General features: G+C 44.4%; 1 protein-coding gene across 3 annotated transcripts in view; it reads right to left on the minus strand.

The window, feature by feature from the left end:
* Window positions 1–6,027: 6,027 nt before the first annotated feature.
* LOC110589166 (dynamin binding protein) overlaps window positions 6,028–24,309 on the minus strand; it is a 95,908-nt gene continuing 77,626 nt past the window's right edge. For 2 of the 3 annotated variants that reach the window (XM_044916126.1, XM_021699617.1), the window contains 11 exons: window positions 23,884–24,031; window positions 23,271–23,288; window positions 22,732–22,931; window positions 20,842–20,972; window positions 19,787–19,891; window positions 16,342–16,470; window positions 14,751–15,083; window positions 13,911–14,090; window positions 12,143–12,341; window positions 9,536–10,083; window positions 6,028–7,669 (listed from right to left, as the gene is read on the minus strand). In XM_044916126.1, coding sequence (XP_044772061.1) covers window positions 7,484–7,669; window positions 9,536–10,083; window positions 12,143–12,341; window positions 13,911–14,090; window positions 14,751–15,083; window positions 16,342–16,470; window positions 19,787–19,891; window positions 20,842–20,972; window positions 22,732–22,931; window positions 23,271–23,288; window positions 23,884–24,031 — 2,177 coding nt within the window. In that variant the 3' untranslated portion in view covers window positions 6,028–7,483. The remainder of the gene's footprint in view (window positions 7,670–9,535; window positions 10,084–12,142; window positions 12,342–13,910; window positions 14,091–14,750; window positions 15,084–16,341; window positions 16,471–19,786; window positions 19,892–20,841; window positions 20,973–22,731; window positions 22,932–23,270; window positions 23,289–23,883; window positions 24,032–24,309) is intronic. The other variant, XM_021699616.1, reaches the window with a different exon arrangement.

The following is a 24,309-nucleotide window of genomic DNA, read 5'->3' on the forward strand; positions in this document are numbered from 1 at the left end:
CCAGAAATAAACCCATGATTATATGCTCAATTAATCTTGGATAAAGGAAGAATACACAATGGGAAAAAGTCTGTTCAACAAATGGTGTTGAGAAAACTGGACCACTTTCTCACACATATACAAAAATAAACTCAAAATGAATTAAAGACATAAATGTGAGACCTGAAACCATAAAAATCCTAGAAGAGAACACAAGCAGTAATTTCTCTGGCATCAGCTGCAGCAACATTTTTCTAGATATGTCTCCTGAGGCAAGAGGAAAAAGAGCAACTATTGGGACTACGCCAGAAGAAAAAGCTTCTGCCCAGCAAAGGAAACAGTCAACAAAACTGAAAGACAACTTACTGAATGGGAGAAGATATTTGCATATCACAAATCCAATAAGAGATTAGTATCCAAAATATATAAAGAACTTATACAACTCAACATCAAAAAAACCCAAATAATCCAATTAAAAACAGCAGAAGACATGAACAGACATTTCTCCAAAGACAACACACAGATGGTCAACAGACACATGAAAATATATTTAATATCATCATCAGGGGAACGTAAATCAAAACCACAATGAGATCCACCTCACACCTGTCAGAAGGGCTAAAATCAAAAACAAGAAACAAGTGATGGTGAGGATGTGGAGAAAAAGGAATCCTCTTGCACTGTTGGTGGGAATGCAAACTGGTGCAGCCACTGTGAAAAACAGTATGGAGGCTCCTCAAAAAGTTAAAAATAGAATTATCATATGATCCAGTAAATTCCACTACTGGGTATTTATCCAAAAAATACAAAAACACAAATTCAGAGGGATATGTGCACCCCTATGTTTATTGCAGCTTTACAATAGCCAAATTATGGAAGCAGCCCAAATGTCCATCGACTGGTGAATGGATAAAGAAGATGTGGTGTATATACACAATGGAACATTATTCCAGCCATAAAAAAGAATGAAATCTTACTATTTGCAACAACATGGATGGAGCTGGAGAATATAACGTTAAGTGAAATAAGTCAATCGGAGAAAGACAAGTACCATATGATTTCACTCTTATGTGGAATTTAAGAACCAACTGAACAGGGGCACCTGGGTGGCTCAATAGATTGAGCATCTGCCTTCGGCTCAGGTCATGATCCCAGAGTCCTGGGATGGAGCCCCGCATAGGGCTCCCTGCTCAGTGGGGAGCCTGCTTCTCCCTCTTCCTGCCGCTCCCCCCTGCTTGTGCTCATGCGCAGTCAATTAAAAATCTTTATATGTAAAAATAACCAAATTAACAAAGCAAACCAAGAAACAGATTCTTAAGAAAACCAACTGATGGTTGGTTCCCAGAAGGCAGATGGATGGGGGGGGGGATGGGTGAAATAGACGAAGATGAAGAGCACACTTGCCATGATGATCACTGAGGAAATGTACAGAACTGTTGAATCACTACAGTTTACGCCTGAAACTATAATAATACTGTATGTTAACTATACCGGAATAAAAATTAAAAAATAAAAGGCTTTATGATGCTTGAAGATATGAGAGTAAAAGACTGTAAAAATGCATAAAGGAATTGGCTATAAGAAGCAGTCCATTTCCGTGGTATTCCTTTTTACTTCATAGGCAAGTTATACATTATGCTGTAGTGTTTAACAGCTGCAAGTGGAAAAGCAGCCACTTAGGAAAGAAGTTGCAAAAAGTAAAAAAGGGGTATATGTAAAGGCAGGATTTCTTTTAGGTAAAATGGGCAGAAAAATAAAGTTTCAGGAAGAAAAGAAAAATTACTAAAGACTAGTTTGGTTTTTACTGAACTTAGAAATGAACTAATATGCGAGCTCCTTTCTTCAATCAAGGCCTTGGCCACCCTATTGGTTAGTCACCTTGGTCCTGTGATAGCCTCTATTCTTCCCAACAACCACGGTCTCGGATTTCAGGTTCACTTACCCTCTTCTTGGCTTCCGCTGCAAATGACGGGCTCTGTAGGAGCAGCAATCTTTGGGCCACTGCTGCTTAAGCTCACAGCCACTCACTCCTCTCTGGGAAACAGATTCCTTCTGTAGAGATTGTCAAGTTATCCACTGATTGTACATCTAGACAGAGATTTCTCTCCCAGACCTGGTGCTAACAACGTTGCCTGTTGGCTCTCTTGTTGTGAGCACCCAGCTGCAGGTAAACTGTGATCTGGTTTGTCATGGTTTACATCCTGGTATCATAAAGACACCTCCTAGCCCCATAAATATCTGCCTGGCTGATACGTTAGTTCCGATCTGTAAACCAATTACGCTTCTGCTAGCTTTTCATTTTCCTTCATCAAAAGGTCTCATTTTCCTGCATACTTAACTTCAATGTTAATGGTTGACGCAAATCCTTTTGTTTTAGCCAGACTTAGAGTAGGGGTATGGCTCAAGGCCAACTCTGGCTGGCTGTTTCGTAAATGAAGACTTACTGAAACCCAGCCGTGCTCACTTGTTTATTATCTATGCCTGCTTTGGGGTTACAATGGCAGAGTTGAGGAGTTGTGACAGACTGTATGGCCTGCAAAGTCTAGAATATTTACTATCTGGCCTTTTACAGGAAAGGTCTGCTGACCCCTATTCCAGAATCACCAGTGTAGCTTAAACTGGATCATGTTTCCATTTTCAAAAAGATCATTTGCCTCAAAAATATCACGTGGCTTTATACCTGCAGCAGATAGAATAATGGTCCCCAAAGATATGCATGTCCTAACCCTCAAAACCCATGAGGATTTATTTACCTTACAGAGCAGAAGGGACTTTGCGGATGTGATTAAGGATATTGAGGTGACCTTATGCACATGGGCCCAATGTCATCAAAAGGATCCCCACGAGAGAGGCAGGAGGGTCACAGTTAGGATGAAGATGATGTGATGACGGAGACATTGGGAGACACTATTCTTTTGGCTTTGATGCTGGAGAAAGGGGCCATAAGCCAATGTAGGCAGCTTCTAGAAGCTGGAAAGGACAAGGAAATAGATTCTCTCCTGGAGCCTCCAGCAGGAACCAGCCCTCCTGACATGGTGACTCTAGCCCTGTGGGGCTGATTTTGAACTTTTGACCTCCAGAATTGTAAGATAATAAATTTGTGTTGTTTTAGGCCACAGATTGTAGTAATTTGTTGTAGCAACAGTGGGAAACATACACTACCCCAAGTCCAAGTAGCTCTGACAGAATTGCCAATATTCTCCAACTGAAGTTGGTTTAATAATTCATGATCTTCAATAAATCCTGTTGTTTGAATTTGTAGAGGACTATGCCATCTTTTTAGCCCTGCTGAAAATGGGTTTCAATGCTCATGCCTGTCATCCCTTCTAGCAAACTGCGAAGGTCTTACTCAGCTTCATCATTTTCGGGAGGTTATCTTTTCTTGATCTCCGCTGAGAGGTTGTAGGAAGGTCCCTTGTTAAAGTGAGACATGGTAATTCCAATGACAAGAGAGGCTGTGGATGGATCAGCAGTCCCTCTCAGCATCCCCGATCCTAGACCTGAGGAGTGGCTGCCAGGGGAAAGGTTTGGAGCCGAACCTTGGTGTCTCAGGGACAGCTAGGCACAGCGCTACACAGGCAGTGCCTTATACCATGGTCTAGGTCTGCAGAGCATTCCCATGCATCTCCCTGCTCCCAATCAATGTTTCCTGAATGAACAGCCCGCCATTGCCCTAACCAGAACATTCGCTCCCTCCCACCACACTACCAGAACTTACCTCTGGGAAGACACTAAATTGGCTCCTTTCTCTTTGAGGGTCACCTCGGAGGGGTACGAAGGAATAGATAGCCCTATGTAACTTGCAAGGCCCCCAATTTGTTGTTGAACACTCCCTTCTTGATACAGGCAAAATACTATTAATCATCTTCAGTAACAACTGCAAGAAGATTCCAGTGGGCTGGGTGAGATAAAGCAAGAGCTACTGCTGTACCCAACAAACGTGTAACAGTAAAAACTCCATCAGTACAATGTCTTAATAGGCAGAAGAGCTTAAAATCCCCAGTTGTACCAGCTGTGGCAACTAGAGAGAGGATTTAGAATGATGTGTACACATCTTGACGTTTCTTGGTCCTCTGGGCTAAGGTTCTCCACGTGAAACAACTGTGTTCTTCTAGGGCCGGTTTGTATTCCTGATCCTGAAACAAAACCCACATAAGCAGAGTCCTAGCTTTGCAACTAATTAAAACAGGGTGACACAAAATTCAATCCTTATTAGAACCATGTACTCCTAGAGTTCACACTGCACAAAAATTTACATGTGTCATCTTACTTGGTTCTCACAATAATCTTGAGATGAAAGCCAGAAATCTAGACTTTATAGATGGCTATCCCCACCACTGCTCCGTTCTCCTAGGACTCTTGGATAAAAGCACAACTGAACAGCTACTTCCAGGCAGGAAAGGGAAAAAATTCACGAGATGAAGCAAGCAGACAAGTCGGATTTAGAAATTTTCTTCAATAACATTTCCTTCTGTTGTGTCTGAAACATCTGATACCCTTTCCTTCAATGGGTTTTGTAATTCTTTTCTGACAGTAGAAAGTTCCATTTAAAAAATTGCCTTGGGGGCGCCTGGGTGGCTCAGTTAAGCATCTACGTTCACCTCTTCAGCTCGGGTCATGATCTCAGGGTCCCGGGATCGAGTCCCACATCCGGCTCCATGCTTAGCAGGGAGTCTGCTTCTCCCTCTCCGTCTCTCTCTCTCTCAAGCAAGTAAATAAAATCTTTAAAAAAAAAAAAAAATTGGCCTGACAGATGGTTCTCAAACTTTGATGTACACACAAATCATATCAGGATCTTGAGCCCTGGGACGCCCGGGAGGGGCCTGAGTTTCCAGCAGCTCCCAGGTTATAGTTTTGCCACTGGGCTGAAGGCCACACTTGCAGGTGCAAGACAAGCAGACATCTAGTGTTTAAAACATAAACCTGCTCCCACCCCAGTGACCTCCCTTTTGCCAGTGATCCCATTTCTTCAATTTCATAGTATTTATAGGATGCTTTTTTCCACTCTCAAGCAATCTGATGCCCAAAGCAGTTAACTTTTTTCCAACTAATTAGATTTTCCTGCCTTTGATCTGTCCTTCCTCTCAATCATCCTGTTAACATTTAGCTTTCCTAAAACAGGCAATCCACTTAAGAACCTACCAGTTTCTTATTACCAGACTCATCAAATCTAAATTCCTTGACTTGGACCTCAAGGCTCGCCAATTTATTACTCTGCATCAGGCAGTGTTCTAGCACTCTCCACGTACTAACTCATTCAATCCATACAACAACCCATGGTGCTGGTAGTACGACTATCTCCTCTAGATGAGGAAGCTGAAGAATAGGTTGGGTAAGTTGCCCAAGTCACAAAGCTCTTAAGTGTCTGAAGCCAGACAGTCTGGCTCCAGAACAAGGTGGAAAGACTCAGCCAGAAAACCCGAGACCCAAGTTTCAATTCAGGATCCATCAAAAACTTGATGTGTGGCTCGGGGAAGTCACAATGTCACTAGATCCCATTGTCCTCGTCCATAAAATAGGAGTTGGCCTGGCTGATCGATAAATTTCTTTTCCTCAGAGTCCACCTATTCCGTCACGTTTTCTCCCCCTTCACAGTATCAGGCAGCTGCTGCACGGTCCCCCCCGCCTCCCCACAACGGCCAGGGCTCCTGCTACTTCTCCCCCTCCCGATCTCACCCCCACCCAGCAGCCACTCCACGCCTTGTTACTTCACCTCTAGGGCATCAGTTTCCACCTCTGTGGTACCAGCAAAGTACTTACCTTGTAGGGACTCCAGTTTCGAGCCTTCAGTTCATCCGTTGTGCTAGGATTTTTATAGTATAAAACAGCTGAAGATACACAGGCAACCACCTGCAGCATAGGCATCTTTTGAGGGGACAGTCATTCTGTTGAAATTATATTTGACAAAATGAATTTTTGACTTGAATTTCTTCAGTTAGCCTCCCCTATTTTCTTACCATCGTTTTTGAATTGTCCAAAAGGTACCCTCGGAAATCCGATAAGGTTCAAGCTAAACACGTGGACGGAAATCAAGAAAACAAACTCGTGGCCCTTAGAAATGCCTTTATTTATAAAATAACTACTTAAATATAAACATCTCTAAATATAAACACTGTTCACAGGAGACTCGCATTGCTGCCTTTTGACCAACCCGCAGACACAGAGGGCTAAGGGGTCCCACAGGTGTCTCCCCGCTCATCAGGATTTTAAGACCAAAGGTGCACTTGAAGGAGCAGGGGCTGTAAGGTGTTCTTAATTCCCTTTAAGACAAAATTCATAGTTTTCTATTCCAAGGTAGGCTTCATATCTGGGGAAGACCTTAAGAATAAGAGCCCTGCTTAAATAGAATTTTCAGGGGGAGATTCTTTGTGTAAGGATTAGCAAAGATCTTCCTGAGGCGAGAGGGAGGGACGATCAGGCACTTTAGGATCTGTTTGGCTTAGACTACGGTCCCTGAAGCATGGAGGTTAGTGGTGAAACAGAAAATGCTGATTTCCAAGTCTTGGATAAGCTACCTCTGGGACTGCTTCTCATTCATACAATACACGAGCATTATGCTTTCTGCATCTGTGGACAGTAGTGTGGATGAAGGAGAAAGGCATCCCATCTTCCACCAGGCCAGATTGGTTTCAGCTTACTGTAGGGCGAGCTCTTTCCATGGGGTGGCTGGAGCTCTGATCTTGTTCTCCTAGGAAAAGCTATCAGTTATTGGGTTGCAGGTGAAGGGCCAGAAGACATCACACACGGACTCGATAAAGCAGAGGTGACTGTTAGAAAGGGACAGAAGGTTGTAAACCTCAAAGGGAAGAGACCCATTCATAGAAAGACTGAAGGGAAGTAAAGACCCTAAACACTTTTTAAAAAGAGAACGCAATTAAATTTTGCCTAGCCGATCTGGAAATGCAGTATTTGAAATAAATAAGATTACAGATGATAGTGTTTTAGGGACTTTTAGAAATTAGGGGTGGGTGTGTATGTGTGAATGCGTGCTAAACACTGAAGCGTTGAAACACCAGATTTGGTACAATCTCAACAAACTTCTTGCCACGTGCAGAGGCGCAGTCTAAAAGGGCTCCCAGAGAATTCTCTTCATCCAAGTCAGTTTCGTGGAGCATGGGACTGCCCCAAACTCAGTATGGTACAACCCACGCCAACATCTTCTCATGCTGGAGCACAGCTTCCAGCATATATCCGATACTGGTCTTCCCACTGGAAATTTCTCATTTCCAAAGGCTGACCCAAGACTTGCCTTTCTTCTCATGGTCACAGAATCATTCACAAGCCCCAGGGTCCATTTAAAATTCTAGAAAGTCTAGTGAGCATCAAAGTTGACAACCCAATGTCAGGAAACAAGACTCATCCTGTGCCCTGCGCCGTGCCGTGGTTGGTTAAACAATGCAGACGGGGCCGGTGTCCCAGGAGCAGGTGCCCTCTTGCAGGGCCACCAGAACCCTTCAGCAGAAGGAAGTGAAGGCAGCAAGGTTAAACGGGAGAGGGAATAGGCTCAGGTATATTCAGTTTTGCGGATATAATTGGATGGAACATAGCCCTTCTTCCCATTAACTTCGGCTAACCACCACTCTGTATTTCCCGTAACATCTTTAAACTCCAGGATCTTGAGTCTCTGATTGGCTAACACACTCAGCTCATTTGGGTTCCGTGCCTTGAAGGTATAGACAGCAAAATAGACCTGTGAGAGGGAGAGAAAGTGAGTTGGGAAACAGGAAACTGCTTGGAGCAATACTGTCCAGCAGAACTTCCTATATGGTGATAGGAATGTTCTATACCTGCGCTACCCAATATGGCAGCCTCTAGCCACATGTGGCTATCAAGCACTTGAAGTATGGCCAGTAAGAATGAGGCACTTAACTTTAAATTTTATTTAATTTTTTTTTAAGATTTTATTTATTTTTTGACAGAGAGAGACACAGCGAGAGAGGGAACACAAGCAGGGGGAGTGGGAGAGGGAGAAGCAGGCTTCCCGCTGATCAGCGAGCCCAATGCGGGGATCCTGCTTGGCGGGAAGCCGCTTCTCCCTCTCCCACTCCCCCTCTCTCACTGTGTTCGGAGCCCGATGCGGGGCTCGATCCCAGGACCCTGGGACCATGACCTGAGCCGAAAGCAGACACTTAACGACTGAGCCACCCAGGCGCCCCAAATTTTATTTAATTTTAACTAACTTAAATTTAAATAGCTACATAGGGTTGGTGGCTACCATAATGAACAGGGCAGATTCAAAGAAAACCAAAATTCATATCCTTTTACTCTTTTCAGAGTTGCCTTAAAAAGTGGAAGAAGGAACCTTCAGTCAATATGGCAGACGGGTCGTGTTCAGTGATTGGGAGGGGAAGCCATGAGGCCCATGGGGGCACAAGGATGAAAACAAACTCTTAGGACTTGGAGGAGTCAATGAAGCTAGAAGTGAGCTTTTTAAACAAAATCAGAATTGAAAAAAGGGCCATCTTCTCCTTCCACGTGTCCAGAAAAAGTGTCCACTGATGGGAGAACTTGGATGTCTGTCCTGGGCAGTGGGTAGTAACAGAATCACCAGAGGAACAGGCATGCCCTATGCTCATCTGTAGCTCTGAGGAATGTGGCACAGAGAGAGTGAGCTGAGAAGCTCGTGTGAAAACTGGCCTTTTGGAATCCCGAGCTTGGCAGAGGCAAATACCTGCACAACCCAGGACGTGTCTGAATCTCTCAAAGGCAACCCTGCTGGAGATGAGCTCACAGACAGACGGTGTAAGACACCCATGGAAACTCCCTGCTGCAAGAGGGAGCAAAGCGAACAAGTGGGTGAACCAAGGGTTCCTCAGCCGTGAATGTGAAAGTGACTTTAAAATAGGTAGGTTTAATATGCTCAAGATACAAAAGCTATATTCAAATTCATAAGACAAAAATAGGCCATTATAAAAAGAATAGAAAAACTGAAACAGAGTCAGAATGTTCTTTCTAAAGTCCAGGGGGAAAAAATATAAAATAAAATAAAATAAAAATAAAAATAAATAAATAAATAAAAAACTAAATAGATGGGATAAACGGCAGACTTTATACAATGAGGAATTATGAGCTGGCAGAGTGGAAAAGGTTTTCAATATAACACCTTGTAAATGCCCAGTGACACTGCAGAAGGGCCCAGAAATAGCCTGCAAGGTGTCAGCCAAAGAAAGTGCCCAGAAGGTGTGGAGGTGCTCACTCTTTTTTTTTTTTTAAGATTTTATTTATTTATTTGACAGAGAGAGATTGCGAGAGCGGGAACACAAGCAGGGGGAGTGGGAGAGGGAGAAGCAGGCTTCCCGCTGAGCAGGGAGCCGGATGCGGGGCTCGATCCCAGGACGCTGGGATCACGACCTGAGCTGAAGGCAGACGCTTAACGACTGAGCCACCCAGGCGCCCTGGAGGTGCTCACTCTTAGAGCGAGTTTCCATGTGGGCTTTCTAAGACTTGTCCGTGAGCTCAGTCCAGATCACCACCCAGGCCCTGGGACTGGACTCGTGCCTCGGACTCCCCCACTCCTACACCTACCACCCAACACTTGAGACCAGGGAGCACTGACCTGGTTGCCTTCTGCCTCCCTGCTTTCTGGTTCTTCATTTTTGTCTTCCAGACACTGGGTCGTTCTTGTGCACCCTTTCATGAGGTCTTTTCCCTGCCCATTTCGCCCTGGTAGGGAGTGACCAACCGTTTCTGGATGCCTCGAGTTTCTGGAGCTCCTGAGGGCAGGGGCGGGCTGGTGAATGTCTCTGGCTGCCTCCGGAAAATCCCATGACCTGGGCTGGGAGCTGGAGTCTGGGTCTGTGGGGCATCTGGAAGGACTGCTCTCCGAACAACCCAAGTTTAAGGATGCACTGGCAGTTTCTTGGTCCGGTTCCTTCAATGAAGTGGCATCTTGAGGCTGTTTCTGACAAGACCCTGAGGTGAAGGACACAGCCATGATGCTGGGATTGAAGGTCAAGGTGCTGCTGCAGTTCTGCCGTGGGAACCCGGGAGAGGAGCCGCCGGGCTCCGACTCGGTGGAGGAGTGGCTGCCAAGGAAGGCGTCAGACTGGCTGCGGCGGGCATTGTAGGGCTTCAGGAAGGAGCTGTACACAAAGCCTGTGCTGACTACGGGGCGGAAAAATCAACACGAAGGGCTTTTAATGGAAGGGATGGCGGGCGGAGTCAACAGAGAAAAAACTATGGTTGAAAAGCTAGGTCAGTAGTGAGAGACACAAAACAAGATGCCTAGGGACAAAAAAGATGAGACCCTCAATCCCAGGGGACACCGTGGGTGGGTGCAGACGCAACTCTGTGGCTACCTGGCAGCACCTAACCGCCCGGCCTAACCGACCGCCTAACACGTGAGGGACGCGAGCCCCTGCGGAGATTCAAGGGGACAGTAATAAAATGGCCCTGGGTTTGAGAATGAGCATGTGAAGAAAATTTAACAGGATATCTGCATCATGGAAACAAAGGCTAGGAGAGACTTAACTAAGGATGTGTTCAGATACACTGAGGATGGAAAAAGGGATTTTGCCCCTCAGAGATGGCCGCTGGCCCTTTTGCCATCCAGAGCACTTGAATCTCTGCTTCTGGTCTGGGAACGTGGTGGGCATATCGTGAGAACAGTCTAAGGTAGGAAGTGGTTTGTAGGGGTTAGTATGTACACAACACATGCACAGCACATGATCACTTTAATAAATTGCCTAAGATGATGACAGAGAGGGCCCTCAGCTCAACCTTTTAAACATAAAAGACTGAAATCTTTGATCCACGGGAACATTTTTTGATACTATTAAGAAAGAAGTATCTGTGAAGGCAGGGACCCAGAGCAGGTAACCTTCATGCGAGCAAGGGCCATCTCCGTCTTCATCTTCGAAGTGTTTTCTGTACCTAAAAACACTCTGTTACATCTGCTGAATGGGGGGGGGTGGGGGAGGCCTGGGCAGATGGTGAGGAGTAGAGGGTCTAGCAGCTGATCCTAATATTGTGGGCTTCCTGCCACCACTCACCAGGGTGGTGTAGATAAAAGCCCCAAGGGTAGAACAGCTTCTTGAAGAGCCTGGATCGTTACTAGGAGTCCTTCTGTGAACCCATCAGCGGCTTCCCCTGCCCATCACCCTCCATCTTTGCTTTCCTTCCCCACTGCCAATCTCCATTCTTTTGGGTAAGCGGGAAGGGATGGGGGTGATGGGAGTCACAAAATACTTTCAAACTGAGAATGGCACAATTTTCCATTCCAGTAGTGTGAACAGAGATGTTTATTGTATAGGCCCACAGTCCTTATTTAAAATGCTTATTTAGAATGCTGAGGGCCAGATGGATTTTGGAATTCAGACTTTCTGAATTTGGGAAAAGTAATCAAGTACTATACGGTTTTTGGCATGACATCCCCAGCAGGGTCTGGGTCACTGCCTCAAAATTAAACCCATTAATGTTTCTATAATGTATGACTATTCACATCAAAAGAGAGGAGTAACAATTATAAACAGCCTCATAACACTTTGCTTGGATTTTGCTACTAAATAAGTTCAGATCAGGGAAGGTTCTGGCAAATGAGTTCTGGAAAAAAAGCCCTTTGTTTTTCAGAGCTTTCTGGATTTTTGGAATCAGGGAGAAATTACATGGATTATTATTCTTGTTACTTTTCTTTAAATTCTGTACCCAACAACCCTCCCCAAGCCCCCCCCCACTAGAAAAAGCTATAAGCTATTTTTAAAATCATTCCCAGTCATGAGGTAAAACCATTATGGAACAAAAAACTCAAAAAGCAAACAAAAAATCCTTTCTTACAGGTTTTAAATTCACACACTCTCAAAACCCATTTACAGAGCTTGGAAGAGGGCAGCTTATTTTGGGGTTCTCTTAGAACAGGTTGAGAGGACTCAGGCCCCAGTAAGCACGGCCTGGAAGAGCTGTAAAGCATGGCAAGATCCTGCAAGGTAAGAAATGGAGCCCTCTCTGGAATTTGTACAAATAAAACCAAAACCAAAGACAGGTTTTGTTTTGGTAATGACTTGGGCACTACACTCTCCCCAGATGGATAGAACTTGTAAGGTTATTTTTCCCCTTTAATCAAAGACTTTTTTTTTTTTTTTTTTTGGCCTAGACAGGATTCGGGTACAGCCAGAAATAACTTTTTCCTCATTCAGAGTTAGAGTAATCTGAGGTGTAGCATTCCTACCTCCATTGTCAATCAGCCAGCGGTTCTGACTGCCCATGGGGTCCTTTTTTTTGATTACGCCCACCAGGTCACCTTCCAGAAGTGAGACATCTAAGTCTTGAGCTGCATTGAAGTTCCGTTCTGCTTGGAAGAGTTTTTCAGGGGGATACCTTGCCAGAAGGGAGGCCCGGAGTTCTTCCGACTGTAGCATGTAACTTGGCTGAAAGGCAACACAAGAGATGCAATCAACAAAAGCCCTCCCTGGCCACCAGCCCAGCGGCCATATATAATCCCAACTCACAGTCTGAGTCTCAGAAATGGGGGCAATGACAGCCAGCCACTCGCTACTCCCGTTGGATGTTTTTGTGCCTGAGTCAGTCCATGTAGCTGGGTAAAAATCATGATCTTAGTTCATGTTTTAGTGCCTTGGTAGCTATTAAGAAAATTTAACACACACTTAGTTTCACATCTGCTTATCTTGTGACCAAAAAATGTGATTAAAGTGCCACGTGGGGCACCTGGCTGGCCCAGATGGTAAAGTGCGCGACTCCTTATCTCGGGGTTGTGAGTTCAAGCCCCACACTGGGTGTAGAGATTACTTAAAAATAAAATCTTCCAAAAAAAGAACCACCAAAAGAGTCAAAATATCTAAGTAATGTTACAAGATCTTCTTCTATTTTGCTATATGAATTGAAAAAACTGAGACTTTCTTTATCTTGACTTCCCCATCTATAAAAACAATTACTATTCGTAAAAATTATAAAAAATAAAAGTAATAATAAATTTGATTCTCCCTTTCAAGCTAATATAAATTAATGTCTATGAGATTATATGGAGCAAAATGTTGTAAACAGAGATCAATAACCTTTTCGACTTTTCAAAATACGGAAAAATTGAGTTCTAAAAGAATGTAACTCCAGGTAAGAAAGCAGTCAGCCATGAACGGTTTGGCCATGTATCAGATAACTACCTTTTCTTTCTCCTTTTTTTTTTTTTTTTAAAGATTTTATTTATTTGACAGAGAGCGAGCGAGTGAGAGCACACAAGCAGGGGGAGCGGCAGACAGAGGGAGAGGGAGAAGCAGATTCCCACTGAGCGGGGAGCCCGACTCGGGGTCTGATCCTAGGACCCCGGGTTCATAACCCAAGCCAAAGGCAGATGCCCAGCAGACTGAGCCACCCTGGCACCCCAGATAATTACCTTTTCCAATACATGATCCAACACAGGGAAGCCTGGCAAAATTGACATACCCTTAAATCAGTTTCCTTAATTAACTGGTCAAAGTATTAATATGAATCCTTCAGGAACTGCATTCACTGTACAGACTAAAATCTGAGAAGGCTTTTCAGAAGGTATTTTGAGGTGCATATCGAGTGTGAAAAAGCTACTGGCAGTCCCTAGCCTTAGCAGCCGTGATGCGCGGGAATACTGAGAGACGGAGCCCGGGACAGATGAGGGAACTCCATGACCTTTATTCGGCATTATTATAAGATATTAAAACTCCTGTGAAGCTGCTCATCTGTGGACAGAGCTGGGTGCATCATTGGTAGCGATGATAGCTTATCTGTACAGTGCTCACCATGTGCCAGGTAATTTCTAAGTGCTTCACGCATATGAACTCATTTGAACCTGGTAAGAGCTCGATGATGTTAAGCACGATACCGGGTCCTGGAGACGGCACGAGGCTAAGCGGCCTGCCCGGGACACGGGGCAAGTCCCCCTCCGGGCCGGGCCTGAGCCGCCCACAGTCCCCACTTTCCCCAAGCCCCCCGTGCGGCCCCCCACTCACCAGCCCCAGCAGCGGCTTCCGGGCCGCCGGACGGTCCGTGGTCTTCCTCTCAAATGGCTTCCTGGCAGCCGGAAGCGACTCTGGGAAGAAGGTGAAAACCTGGAGCTGCTGCAGGACCCTGCTGTGCTCCTCATGGAAGACGGTGGTAAGGTTCCCCTCTCTGCCGGCGACTTTAAGTGACTGGAGTCGGCGGGCAGGGCAGAGAGAGAGAGGGGAGAGAGATGACGCAAGCCCGCAGGCCTGACGGGCGGCTCGGGCTCAGCTCCCTGTTACCCAGCTCCCCGTTACTGGGCGGGTTACTGGTGCACGACCGCAGGCGGGCCAGCCAGCGGGGGCGGGGGGGGGGGGGGTTAGGGCTGGGCTTAGAAGCCACAGGCACCGGCAAGGGAGAATTCGGAGGGGCTTGACCAAGGACCCATTTAATCTCTAGTGCGAAGAATTCCTCAAGCAACCCAAATGCGCATTCCCAGAAAGACACCAGGAGAGCCTCAGAGACTCCTCCGCGGGGGCGGGGGGCGAAGGGTCGGCCGGAGGGAGGGGCGGAGGGACAGATGGAGGGATGGACGGGCAGAGGGACAGACGGAGGGTCAGGCGGAAGGTCAGCCGGACGGGTGGAGGGACACACGGAGGGTCGGCCAGAGGGACGATGGACAGACGGACTGACAGACGGAGGGACGGACGCGCGGAGGGGAAGACGGAGGGTCGGCCGGAGGGATGGACGGAGGGATGCACGGAGGGACAGACGGGCGGAGAGACGGGCAGAGGGGCAGATGGAGGGATGGACGAACAGAGGGACGGCCGGACGGAGGGACAGCCGGCCCGCCGGCGCCGCACACGCACCGACAGCAGCGGCTTCAGCTGCTCCAGCGCCCGGCGCACGAAGTCGCAGTGGGCCTCGGCGTAGCCGTGTACGCAGTTGGTGAAGAGCCCCTGGGCGAACTGCTGGAACTTGGGCAGCTCGTCCAGCAGCTGCGCATTCAGGGCCTCGTAGTTGTTCCGGGCCGACTGCAGCTCCTCCAGAGTCTTCTTGTCCTTTAGCTTCTCTGCCCGTTCCGTGCAGTTGTAGAAGTCCAGAAGCTTATCGAAGCGTTTCTGCACCAGCTTGTGGGGCCCTGTGAACATGCTCAGCAGCTGATTGAGGGGAGAGATGACAAGCCGCTCTGTCCTCTCTTTCTGTGGGGACAAGAAAATCACGTGGCTCAGTTGTCCCGTATCCCATATTTATGGTTTTTAATTGAGAAATAACAGACATAACATCAGGTTCAGGTGTACATACAACATAATGATTCAGTATTTGTATATATTGCAGAACCATCATCACGGTAAGTCCAGTGAACACCCGCACCCGTCACCACATATATTTGTCCTTCTCTGAAATACCCTTCAGGCTGATTTGTGATACCCTGTACCACCTGCTTTGCTCCCAGCGCACAAGCTAAACCCATGCAGATCCAACGGCGTTCTACTTATCCAGCACCAGATGGACTCACACATCTTACAAAACTTCTCAATTTAAAACCTTCACCAATCATATGCACATGCCAAAGAGTCTGCAAAATATGCTGGGCTCACCTGAGCTCCATAGTTGATAATGGGACAGTTTGTCCAGTATCACCTCTTATGTGCACAGGTCTACATGGCTTGAATTTAACTGAAGATGTAGTTGTTACATAGGTCTGAGGTAGAGAAGCTTTTGTACACCCATAATACCTTTTCTAATCATAACTACTTGTTAACACCTGTTTCTACTTTTCAAAAGATTTTTCTCTTTGTTTAGAAGGACAGACATTGAGGGGCAGGATATTGCCACATAAAGAACATAAATAGGTACTTGGTACATTACTTTTAGTAAGATGCTGTTGTTAGAACACCTGTAAGTTCCCCAAGTGTGAATAAAGGCTTTCTTCAGCCTCAAGCCATCCAAAAATTTCCAAGAAACCTTCAAACCTCACTCATCTCTTTCTCATCATCAAACAATTCCACATCTATGTTTAGAATTGCCAGAACAATTTGACCTTTAGTACTGTTTTTATAAGGAAGCACATGCCATCTCAAAGATCCATTGGTTAACTTCGAAACTACTAAATATTCCTTTCTAAGTTAGTACTCCTATAGTTGTTTTCTTTCATCAGAGTTGTCAACAGTGATACCAGATGAAATTTCCCAGTTTTCCTCTGTCTCTTCAAACTAGACTGATCACAAGCTATAAAAAATCTCTTTGAATAACAGAGGCCCAACCTGTCCTTTTAACCAATTAAAAGCCATTGTTCTGAATATAAAACCCCGATATGGATAGAGCTAGAGGATGACTGGTATTCCTGATGCACATGGCATGTCTTCTGTGGAATTAACTTTTCCACAACCTGGATGTCCGAGAACCCCAGGAAGAAGGCCACCCTATGAAAAGAGGGTGGAAGAAAGAGTCACTTACGAAATGTGTGAAGAGCTGGTCACTGATGTAGCGATGCACCTTCTCGAACTGCTCCAAGTCTCTGTGTCCCTTCTCCATGCACACATCCCACATGCTCACGGCAGCCACCACTTTCACACACGCCGATTCCTAGAGCCGGTTAGAAACAAATGCAGTCAGACAGAACTTTCTAGCCGTCACCATTCATCCTGGACAGCAGAATGGGACAAAAGGGGTCCATAATTAAAAATTTTCTTTCTAGCGCAGTATTTTAGCTTTGAAATAAGCACATTCTCATAAACTATGATTTATGAGGAACAGAGAAAAGCCTAAGACTCTTACTTATAGAAAAAAATGGTGAGGGGTTTTATCGGCTCTTTAGCATTTCTTTATGTTCCTAATTTGAGTCAAGATGATTCCTGCAGGATGATGATAATGAGTGATCACCTCTCCTACAAGTGTCGGCTCATGCTGTCACCATCTCAAAGACAGCTGGCCACGACCCCCTTCCTGCACTCAGGCGCACCTGACTGCTCTGTCCTTTGTCACTGCAGACAACATAACTTACTAACGTTTGCGCACTGTCTCTATCCCCTCCCGCAACCCCCTAATAACATGTAAACTCCCAGAGGGCAGGGATTTTTGTCTGTGTTGTTCGCTGACTCAATTATCATTTGCTGACTAAATGAATAAATAAGTGAATGCATAGTAAACTCTTCTGGACGGATCCTGACAGGTTTTAAACCCCAGGCTGTTTTCTCTGGCTACTTAAACAATGCTGGGTTCTCACCTTCTTTAGTTTAAGTTAGGGGAATACCTATTATTTCGCTATTAATCCAAATAAAATCTAAAGGTACCCCAAACTCCATTCATATATTTCAAGGGCAAATGAAGTCCCTAAGCAAAAAACATCAGTGCCTCATTCATTGGTTTGATTTTACGACATTTTATTTTATGACATTGGCAGATCTCTTGTCTTTAAGTCCTATGCCTGTATGTGTAGACATCGTGTTTTGTCAGAAGGATAAATTGTGTCATCTTCCTAATTCCTCCTGAGTGGAAGAATGAATGTGAAACGTGATGTCCTCTTATATTCTTTAAAAAAAAAAATGTCATGAAGTCTCAAAATAGTAGTCCACACGTCAATGTAGATACCAAAGTATAGTCAATGTCCCTCAGCTTATGTTCTTGACAGCTCGCTCGCTCTCAGTGGATCCAGCTAATTTTATTTGGCAGGGCTTTTCACTTTATGTCAGTGATGAAACTGTTCAACATCTTCTTCCTTCATTTCTGGTTAGCTATCAGAACCAAACTGACCTGCCCATCAAATGGCTGTCCATGTTCCATTATGGCCCACGCACTACTGTGGCGATAGTCCTTTTAAGAGCTGGGGAGTCAGGTATATGCTTGCTACACATTTAGAAAACATGGGGAGAAAACACCCAATAGGAGGGTATCGAAAGTAGAGGAATTAATTGTAAGGGAATGTCCTAGACCAGGGAATACACTTGGGAGTTGTATCAACATTGTTTTTGCCAAATCTCTCACTTTAAGCCAATGTGCTCTTAAAAAGTTTTATAAACCCTAATTTTTACCTAATTATATACTTAAAACATGAAGGGAAAGAGTTTTGCTATTCAGGGGCATGTGGGAAATGTAGGGGGCATTTCAAATCATGGGGATTATTTAATAAATTATGACAATTGGAAAAGCAGGTGAAAAAAAAAAAATCACACTGGATCCCTACCTCAATCTTATACACTAAATTCCAGCTAGATCAATGACTTCAACTTTAAAAAATGAAATAATAAAAATACTAAAACCTGGGAGATACTTATTACCTTGGAAGAGGAAAGACCTTTTTAAGTATAACATAGACCTAAGAAGCCATAAAAAAGTTCAGACCATGCAAACCTAAAAATTTTCTACACGAGGAAAACATTTAAGTAAACTCAAAAGTCAACAAACTGAGGGAGAAATAGTTGTAAACCATTATCATACACAAAGGGCTATTCTATTTTCTCCAACTATACAGAGGTACTACAGGTCAGTAAGAAAAAGATCATCAAATCAATAAATAAGCGCCTCAAAATATAGACAAATCAACAGAAAAAGGAATATAATGATTTAAAGATAGGAAAATATCCTCAACTTCATTCATAAGGAATGCAAATTTAAACTACATGCAAATAGCATTTTTAACCTATCTTGCAAAGAGGAGACATTTTGATTTTGGTAACACTGTGTGTTAGTAAGGGATGGGGAAATCATTTCATTCACTACTGATAGGGAGTCTTCCCTGGTACAATGTCTACATGCTGTATGATTTGGCTCAGCAAATCCAGTATTCTGGTCTTCAGATATACTCTCATAGATCAGAAAATGATGTATCTACAAGGATATTCTTGTGCCAATATATCTAATCGTTTGCCAACAACAAACAAATATCCATCAATAGGGGACAAGTTAAGTATATTATGGCACATCCATATCATTACATACTGGTGCAATTGTTTAAAAAAAAAAAAGAAAGTTCTGTGTGCAGAGGTATAGAATGACTTCCAAAATACTATTATGTGCAAAACCCAAGATGCTCAACAGTGTGTATCTCTCTCTCTCTCTCCCCCACACATACACACATACACACACGATTATCTCCGATGAGAGAAGAATCTGATAAATGCAGACTGTGTCTCTAGAAGGTGCCTAGGAGACGGGTTGGAGGAAGAATTATTTTCACTTTTTACTTATTCCTTTGGTACCTTTTGAATTTGTACCATTTTCCTTAATTTAAAAAAAAAAAATTTTTTTTTTAAAAAAAAAAGCAGAGGATCTCTTTTTACGAAAACTGTCAGGAAGAGATTTTCATGTGTGAGGGACAGGAGTACATGATATGCTTACATAAACACCATTCTGTGATGCCCATGGGGGAAGGAGAGACCCAAACAGAAAGGAGTCTAGTCCCACCTCTGACTGTGAAGCAAAAACCGCCTGACCTCCTCAGCCCCGCCAGCTCTCCAGACCTATTCACGGTTCTAACAACTTTAGAGGCCTTGCGTACAGCAACTAAATTTGATGGAAATTAACATTATTATGAGAAAGTGTGCCTCCAATGGGAACCATTATCGTATTATTCGATCTTTGAAATGATCTTTACAAAATGAACTGTGACAAGTGCTTCACGAATAACTGGACAGAGGAGACAGTAAGAAAAAGGTGATGGGAAGGTTGGTGACCAAGGGAGGAAGGAAGGAGCCGGGCTGCTCTAGGATTCATTCGGAAGCTCATCTTCCAAATGCTGTCACCTCTTAAATAAACAACCGGACTCCCAGGAACAAGTATGTCAGGGCACAGTGGTCATCTGAGTCCAGATTATTCAACACGCATCCCATAATATGCTGACGAGCAGGAAAATGGACAGAATTACACCCTATGTGATTCTAAGCAGAGCGCTGCCTTCACTCACCCGGATATGCTGAAGGTAGAGAGACAGGTCCCGGATAAAAGATTTGATCAATCTTTCTTGCATTCGGAAGTTCTTTTCTGTTTCTTCAAATGCTTCATCTTTGATCTGTTCAAAATAAACAAGTGCTGTTAGCAGATCTGGATTCTCCCTCAATCTATCCTATTGGCAAAAGAATCTTACTTAAAAATACCTTTTGTCTAAATTTTAAGCCTTTGATGTTTCCCCAAATCATAATGAATTGAATTTAAACATCTCTATGTGACCTTGAAAGATCTCCAAAATACACCCGGGCTCTCCTGCCTTCACACCTTACTTGCTCTGCTCCTGATGGGAAGACATGCTCTGCTCTGGTCAGATGCTCTCTTCCTGTCCCCAGCGACCACCAGTGCCATGGCTCGAGCTGTCCCCTTGCCTGGTCGGCCCTGTCCCTGTGCCAAACTACCCCCTTTCTTTGAGGCTTAGATTAAATCTCGTCAGCATGAAGCTTGCTCTCATGCAACTCCTGTTTTCCTAAGTACTAGAGCATACAGAGAACAAACTGCAACACTTAGCAGCTGATTGTTTTCTAGCTGCTACTTCCCACTGACTACATGCTATAGAACGAAGCCTGGTGACTCCAGATCCACCCTCAGCAATTCGGATGTTTCCAAATTACTCCGTTTCACAGCCTTTACGTTTTTTCAATTTGTGACATGTTGTGTCGAACTACGGTGATCTCCTAAATCCCTTCTAGCTTCATGTCTACGACTTGGTGTCCCCAGATACATCACAAGCTCCTCATGGGTGTCTGAAACCACAATAACTATTATTCGGTGACCATTTGGCCTCCTGATTTGCCTCTGCACGCACTGTAAGCCGCTCACCACGGCAGGGTGGAGGGCTGGGAGGGGGGATTCCCATATATAGCAGCTGCCGGGTCCTGCATCCACCAGCTGGCAAACACCGAAAGAGGTACTAAGAGATGAATCATGCCAATCGATACCATGCAGGTTGCCCTGTGGAAACCCCAAAACATTGCTGAAGATGTGCCAAACCTTCAAGGGTGGGAATCTCACCTGTGGAGCAAAGCCAGTGAGGTGCTTCAGGTGACTGCTAACGCGGTTGGATTTCTTGATGATGGAATGGATGTTCAGTTTGGAAATTTTCTCCATGAGGCTGTCTTCATCACCCTTTCGGTACTTGAGGACTAGGGAGTGAGTCAAGAAAGCCCTTCTCTGAGCATGGACAGACTACAAAATGAGCCACAAAATGAGATCAACAACCCAAACTAGAGGTAGTGCTCAGTTTCAATGAGCTTATAACTGAGTAGAGACAAAACATGAATGGAAATCACCATTATGGGCAGACAGGATACTTGACGAAGCAGAGATGGCACAGACTGGAGGTGGTTAGGAGGAAAGGGAGCAGAGGGGTCAGGAGAAGAATCTAAGATTTGGAGTCCAGGAAACCTCTAAGCTCCATGCCCAGGTCTGTCATTTCATCAAGGTGTGGCCTTCCAGAAGTCACTTAACTCCTCTGAGCCTCATTTTCTTCTCCAATAAAATGTAGAGAGGAACACTACTTGCTTTATAAGACCATCTTATATGGTCTCGTGTACAAATGAGATATTTATATCCAATTGTCTCATATAGTAAAACGCTATACAGGAGTCGTGATCAACTACTGTGTCATATCTTAGGCACAATCTCTAGAAAAGTCAGGAGACATCAGAAGGGTCACAAGGACAAGACTGGGTGGCACTACAAAGGCACACTTTATTGTTACAGGAGATGAAGACATTACACTAGGAGATAAGAATCAGAGAGGGAGACAAACCATAAAAGACTCCTAACTATGGGAAACAAGCTGAGGGTTGCTGGAGGGGCGGGGGGTGGGGGGACAGGGTAACTGGATGATGGGCATTAAGGAGGGCACGTGATGTGATGAGCACTGGGTGTTATATAAGACTGATGAATCACTGAACTGTACCTCTGAAACTAATAATACACTATATATTAATTAACTGAATTTAAATTTTAAAAGGTGCCTGGGTGGCTCAGTCGGTTAAGTGTCTGCCTTCGGCTCAGGTCACAATCCTAGAGTCCCAGGATCGAGCCCCACATCAGGCTCCCCACTCAACGGGGAGTCTGCTTCTCCCTCTGACCCTCCCCACCTTGTGCTCTCTCACTCCCTCTCTCTCAAATAAATAAAATCTTTAAGAAAAATAAATGAAAGAAATAAATTTAAAAGAGAGAGGGAGAAGAAAGGAGATAGGAACCAAGACAAAGGACTAAATGGCCTGAGGGCTTTAAGAGCACAGTCAACATAGCATACCAATGTGGGTGACGTGGTGGGTAGAAGGTACAGAAAGAGGTTATACTATATTACAGATTCTTTGAGGATGTGACTAACAAATCAATTTAGCATGGTTACCATGCTATACTGATCGAGGGTTCAAATTAGAGCCTCACAAGAGGTTTGATGAAAGAGAAAAGAAATGGTTCAGTTCAGTGCTGGGGGCGGAGCTCAGACCAGAGAGGAGTCACGTGACCCAGAGACTGGGCAAATGGGGGTTTTCTGAAAGAGGAGGAGAAGCCCTAACTTAAGTGGAGGTAGTAAAACATCCAACACGACATGCAGGAAAACAAGTCTAAGCACGGGTTGAAAAGGCTTGCCTTCCGTGAGCGAGCGGAGAAAGCAATCACCAGTGCCTGAATGAGCCACTCTGTATCCGTGGGAAAGACTCTCATTGCTACAAGTTTGATCACAGATGCCTTACTTCCAATATTCCACGGTTGTACTTTCATTATGTTATTGCTTGCTTTTTCCTACCCTATTTCCCCCCCATTCTGCCACCGTTTCTACAGCAGAGCCCTATTACCCACCCTCTGTCTTGCCCTTCTCTGGTGAAGGCATAATTCTTTGGAGGGGGACAGCATTCTTTTCAGCAAGTACGCTTTTCTTACCCAGGTCCTTTCGACGTTTATATTCATTAATGTTCACGTTGATCTCCTTGACTGCAAGGACTGCACTGGTTAAGGGCCCTTTATCGGGGTGGGATTCTGGGGTGGAATTCAGCAACTCCATGAGTAGCAGTGGGTAGCGCATTACCCTCTGGACCGGTTTGATGAGGAAGGAGCCCAGGTTAATGTAATTTGTGCATCCCCTAACAGAGAAGGAAAAAGAGACTTTTAATCAAATGTCAGTAATATAGGGCCTATTGGTAATGTTTGTGATTCTTAAATATAGCTCTGTTCTCTCATCCTCCTTTCCAATTTCATTCATTCAGCAAATATTTTCTGGGCACCTAATAAATACCAGGTGCTGTTGTAGGTGCTAGGGATTTAGTAGAGGAAGGAGAGATGCAACAAACATTGTAGCAAGTGTCACTTGGTGGTAAGCACTATGGAGAAAAATACAGCAAAGGAGGTCTACTTCTAGGCTTCTCTCTATTAGGGAAGAAAATAAAAGAAATGAGCATGTGCATCAAGGGCGAGGGACTTACCATTCTGTGTACAGGCTCCTACAGGGCAGCGAGCATGAAAAGAAAACAGACAGCTGCTTAGAGGTAATGCTAAATGCCAATTTTCACATTCTTCGCAGGATATAGTAGTTCAACTAATGCCTATCAGTTGGGCAGACAAATAAAATCACATGGGATAAAGGGAAATTATGAATATCTATGGAGGCATATCTAGTTCATTAAAAAGTTAGTAAGCCCCTAACTTCCCTATGATCTACTCAGACATATATTGTATCCTTATAACCTGCCTAAGTCCAGGAGAATCTCACCTGAAGGTCAAGAATAAGTGAATTGGGTCTTTTTACCTATGCTCTTATTTGTTTGGAGCAAACTATCTCCCTGACTCCTTTTTACCTGAAATGCTAATTTAATACTTTGTATCTACAGATATGAAGCGAGAAGCCACTGAAGATTTTCAAGGGAAAAGGCAGTATGATGAGAGAAGAGCAAGTTACATAACAGGACCTTTAATAACATATCATTTATGATTAAAATAAGATAGATGTCACAAGAAGTCTAGACCTATGCACGGACTGAGTTCTCAACGGCAGAATAAAGAATTATGATGGAAGTGCAGTGAGGTCAAAACTCCTACTTGAGATCTGCCAAGGAGTCCTGAAGATGCTTCTGGATCTTCTCATCCTTCTCGTAGATTTCCAGCAGTGAAATGGCCTCATCATGATTCTGGCAGTAAACCTTGTATGTTCCCTCAAGCTCGTCCCGGTGATCGAGAAACACAGGCCCTTTAGAATATACGTAAACATACAGTGTTTTTAGTAACTTTCTTCTCATCTCAGTAGCTTCAACGTGAGGTAGATAACCAAACATTTATCAGTTAAATCCTATCACAAGAAATGATAATGAGACTAATTACCCAATTTATAATTTCCATGAAATAGCTCAGAATTATATTTATTTAAAGCAAAATTTAAGAGAACCATGTCATCACATATTTATTTTTCAGAGTGCCCCCGCCCCACACACACACAGCTGGCCCCAGAAACCGCCTCCAGTCCCTTTC

This window comes from Neomonachus schauinslandi, chromosome 6 (genome assembly GCF_002201575.2).
Source record: "Neomonachus schauinslandi chromosome 6, ASM220157v2, whole genome shotgun sequence".
Lineage (NCBI taxonomy): Eukaryota > Metazoa > Chordata > Mammalia > Carnivora > Phocidae > Neomonachus > Neomonachus schauinslandi.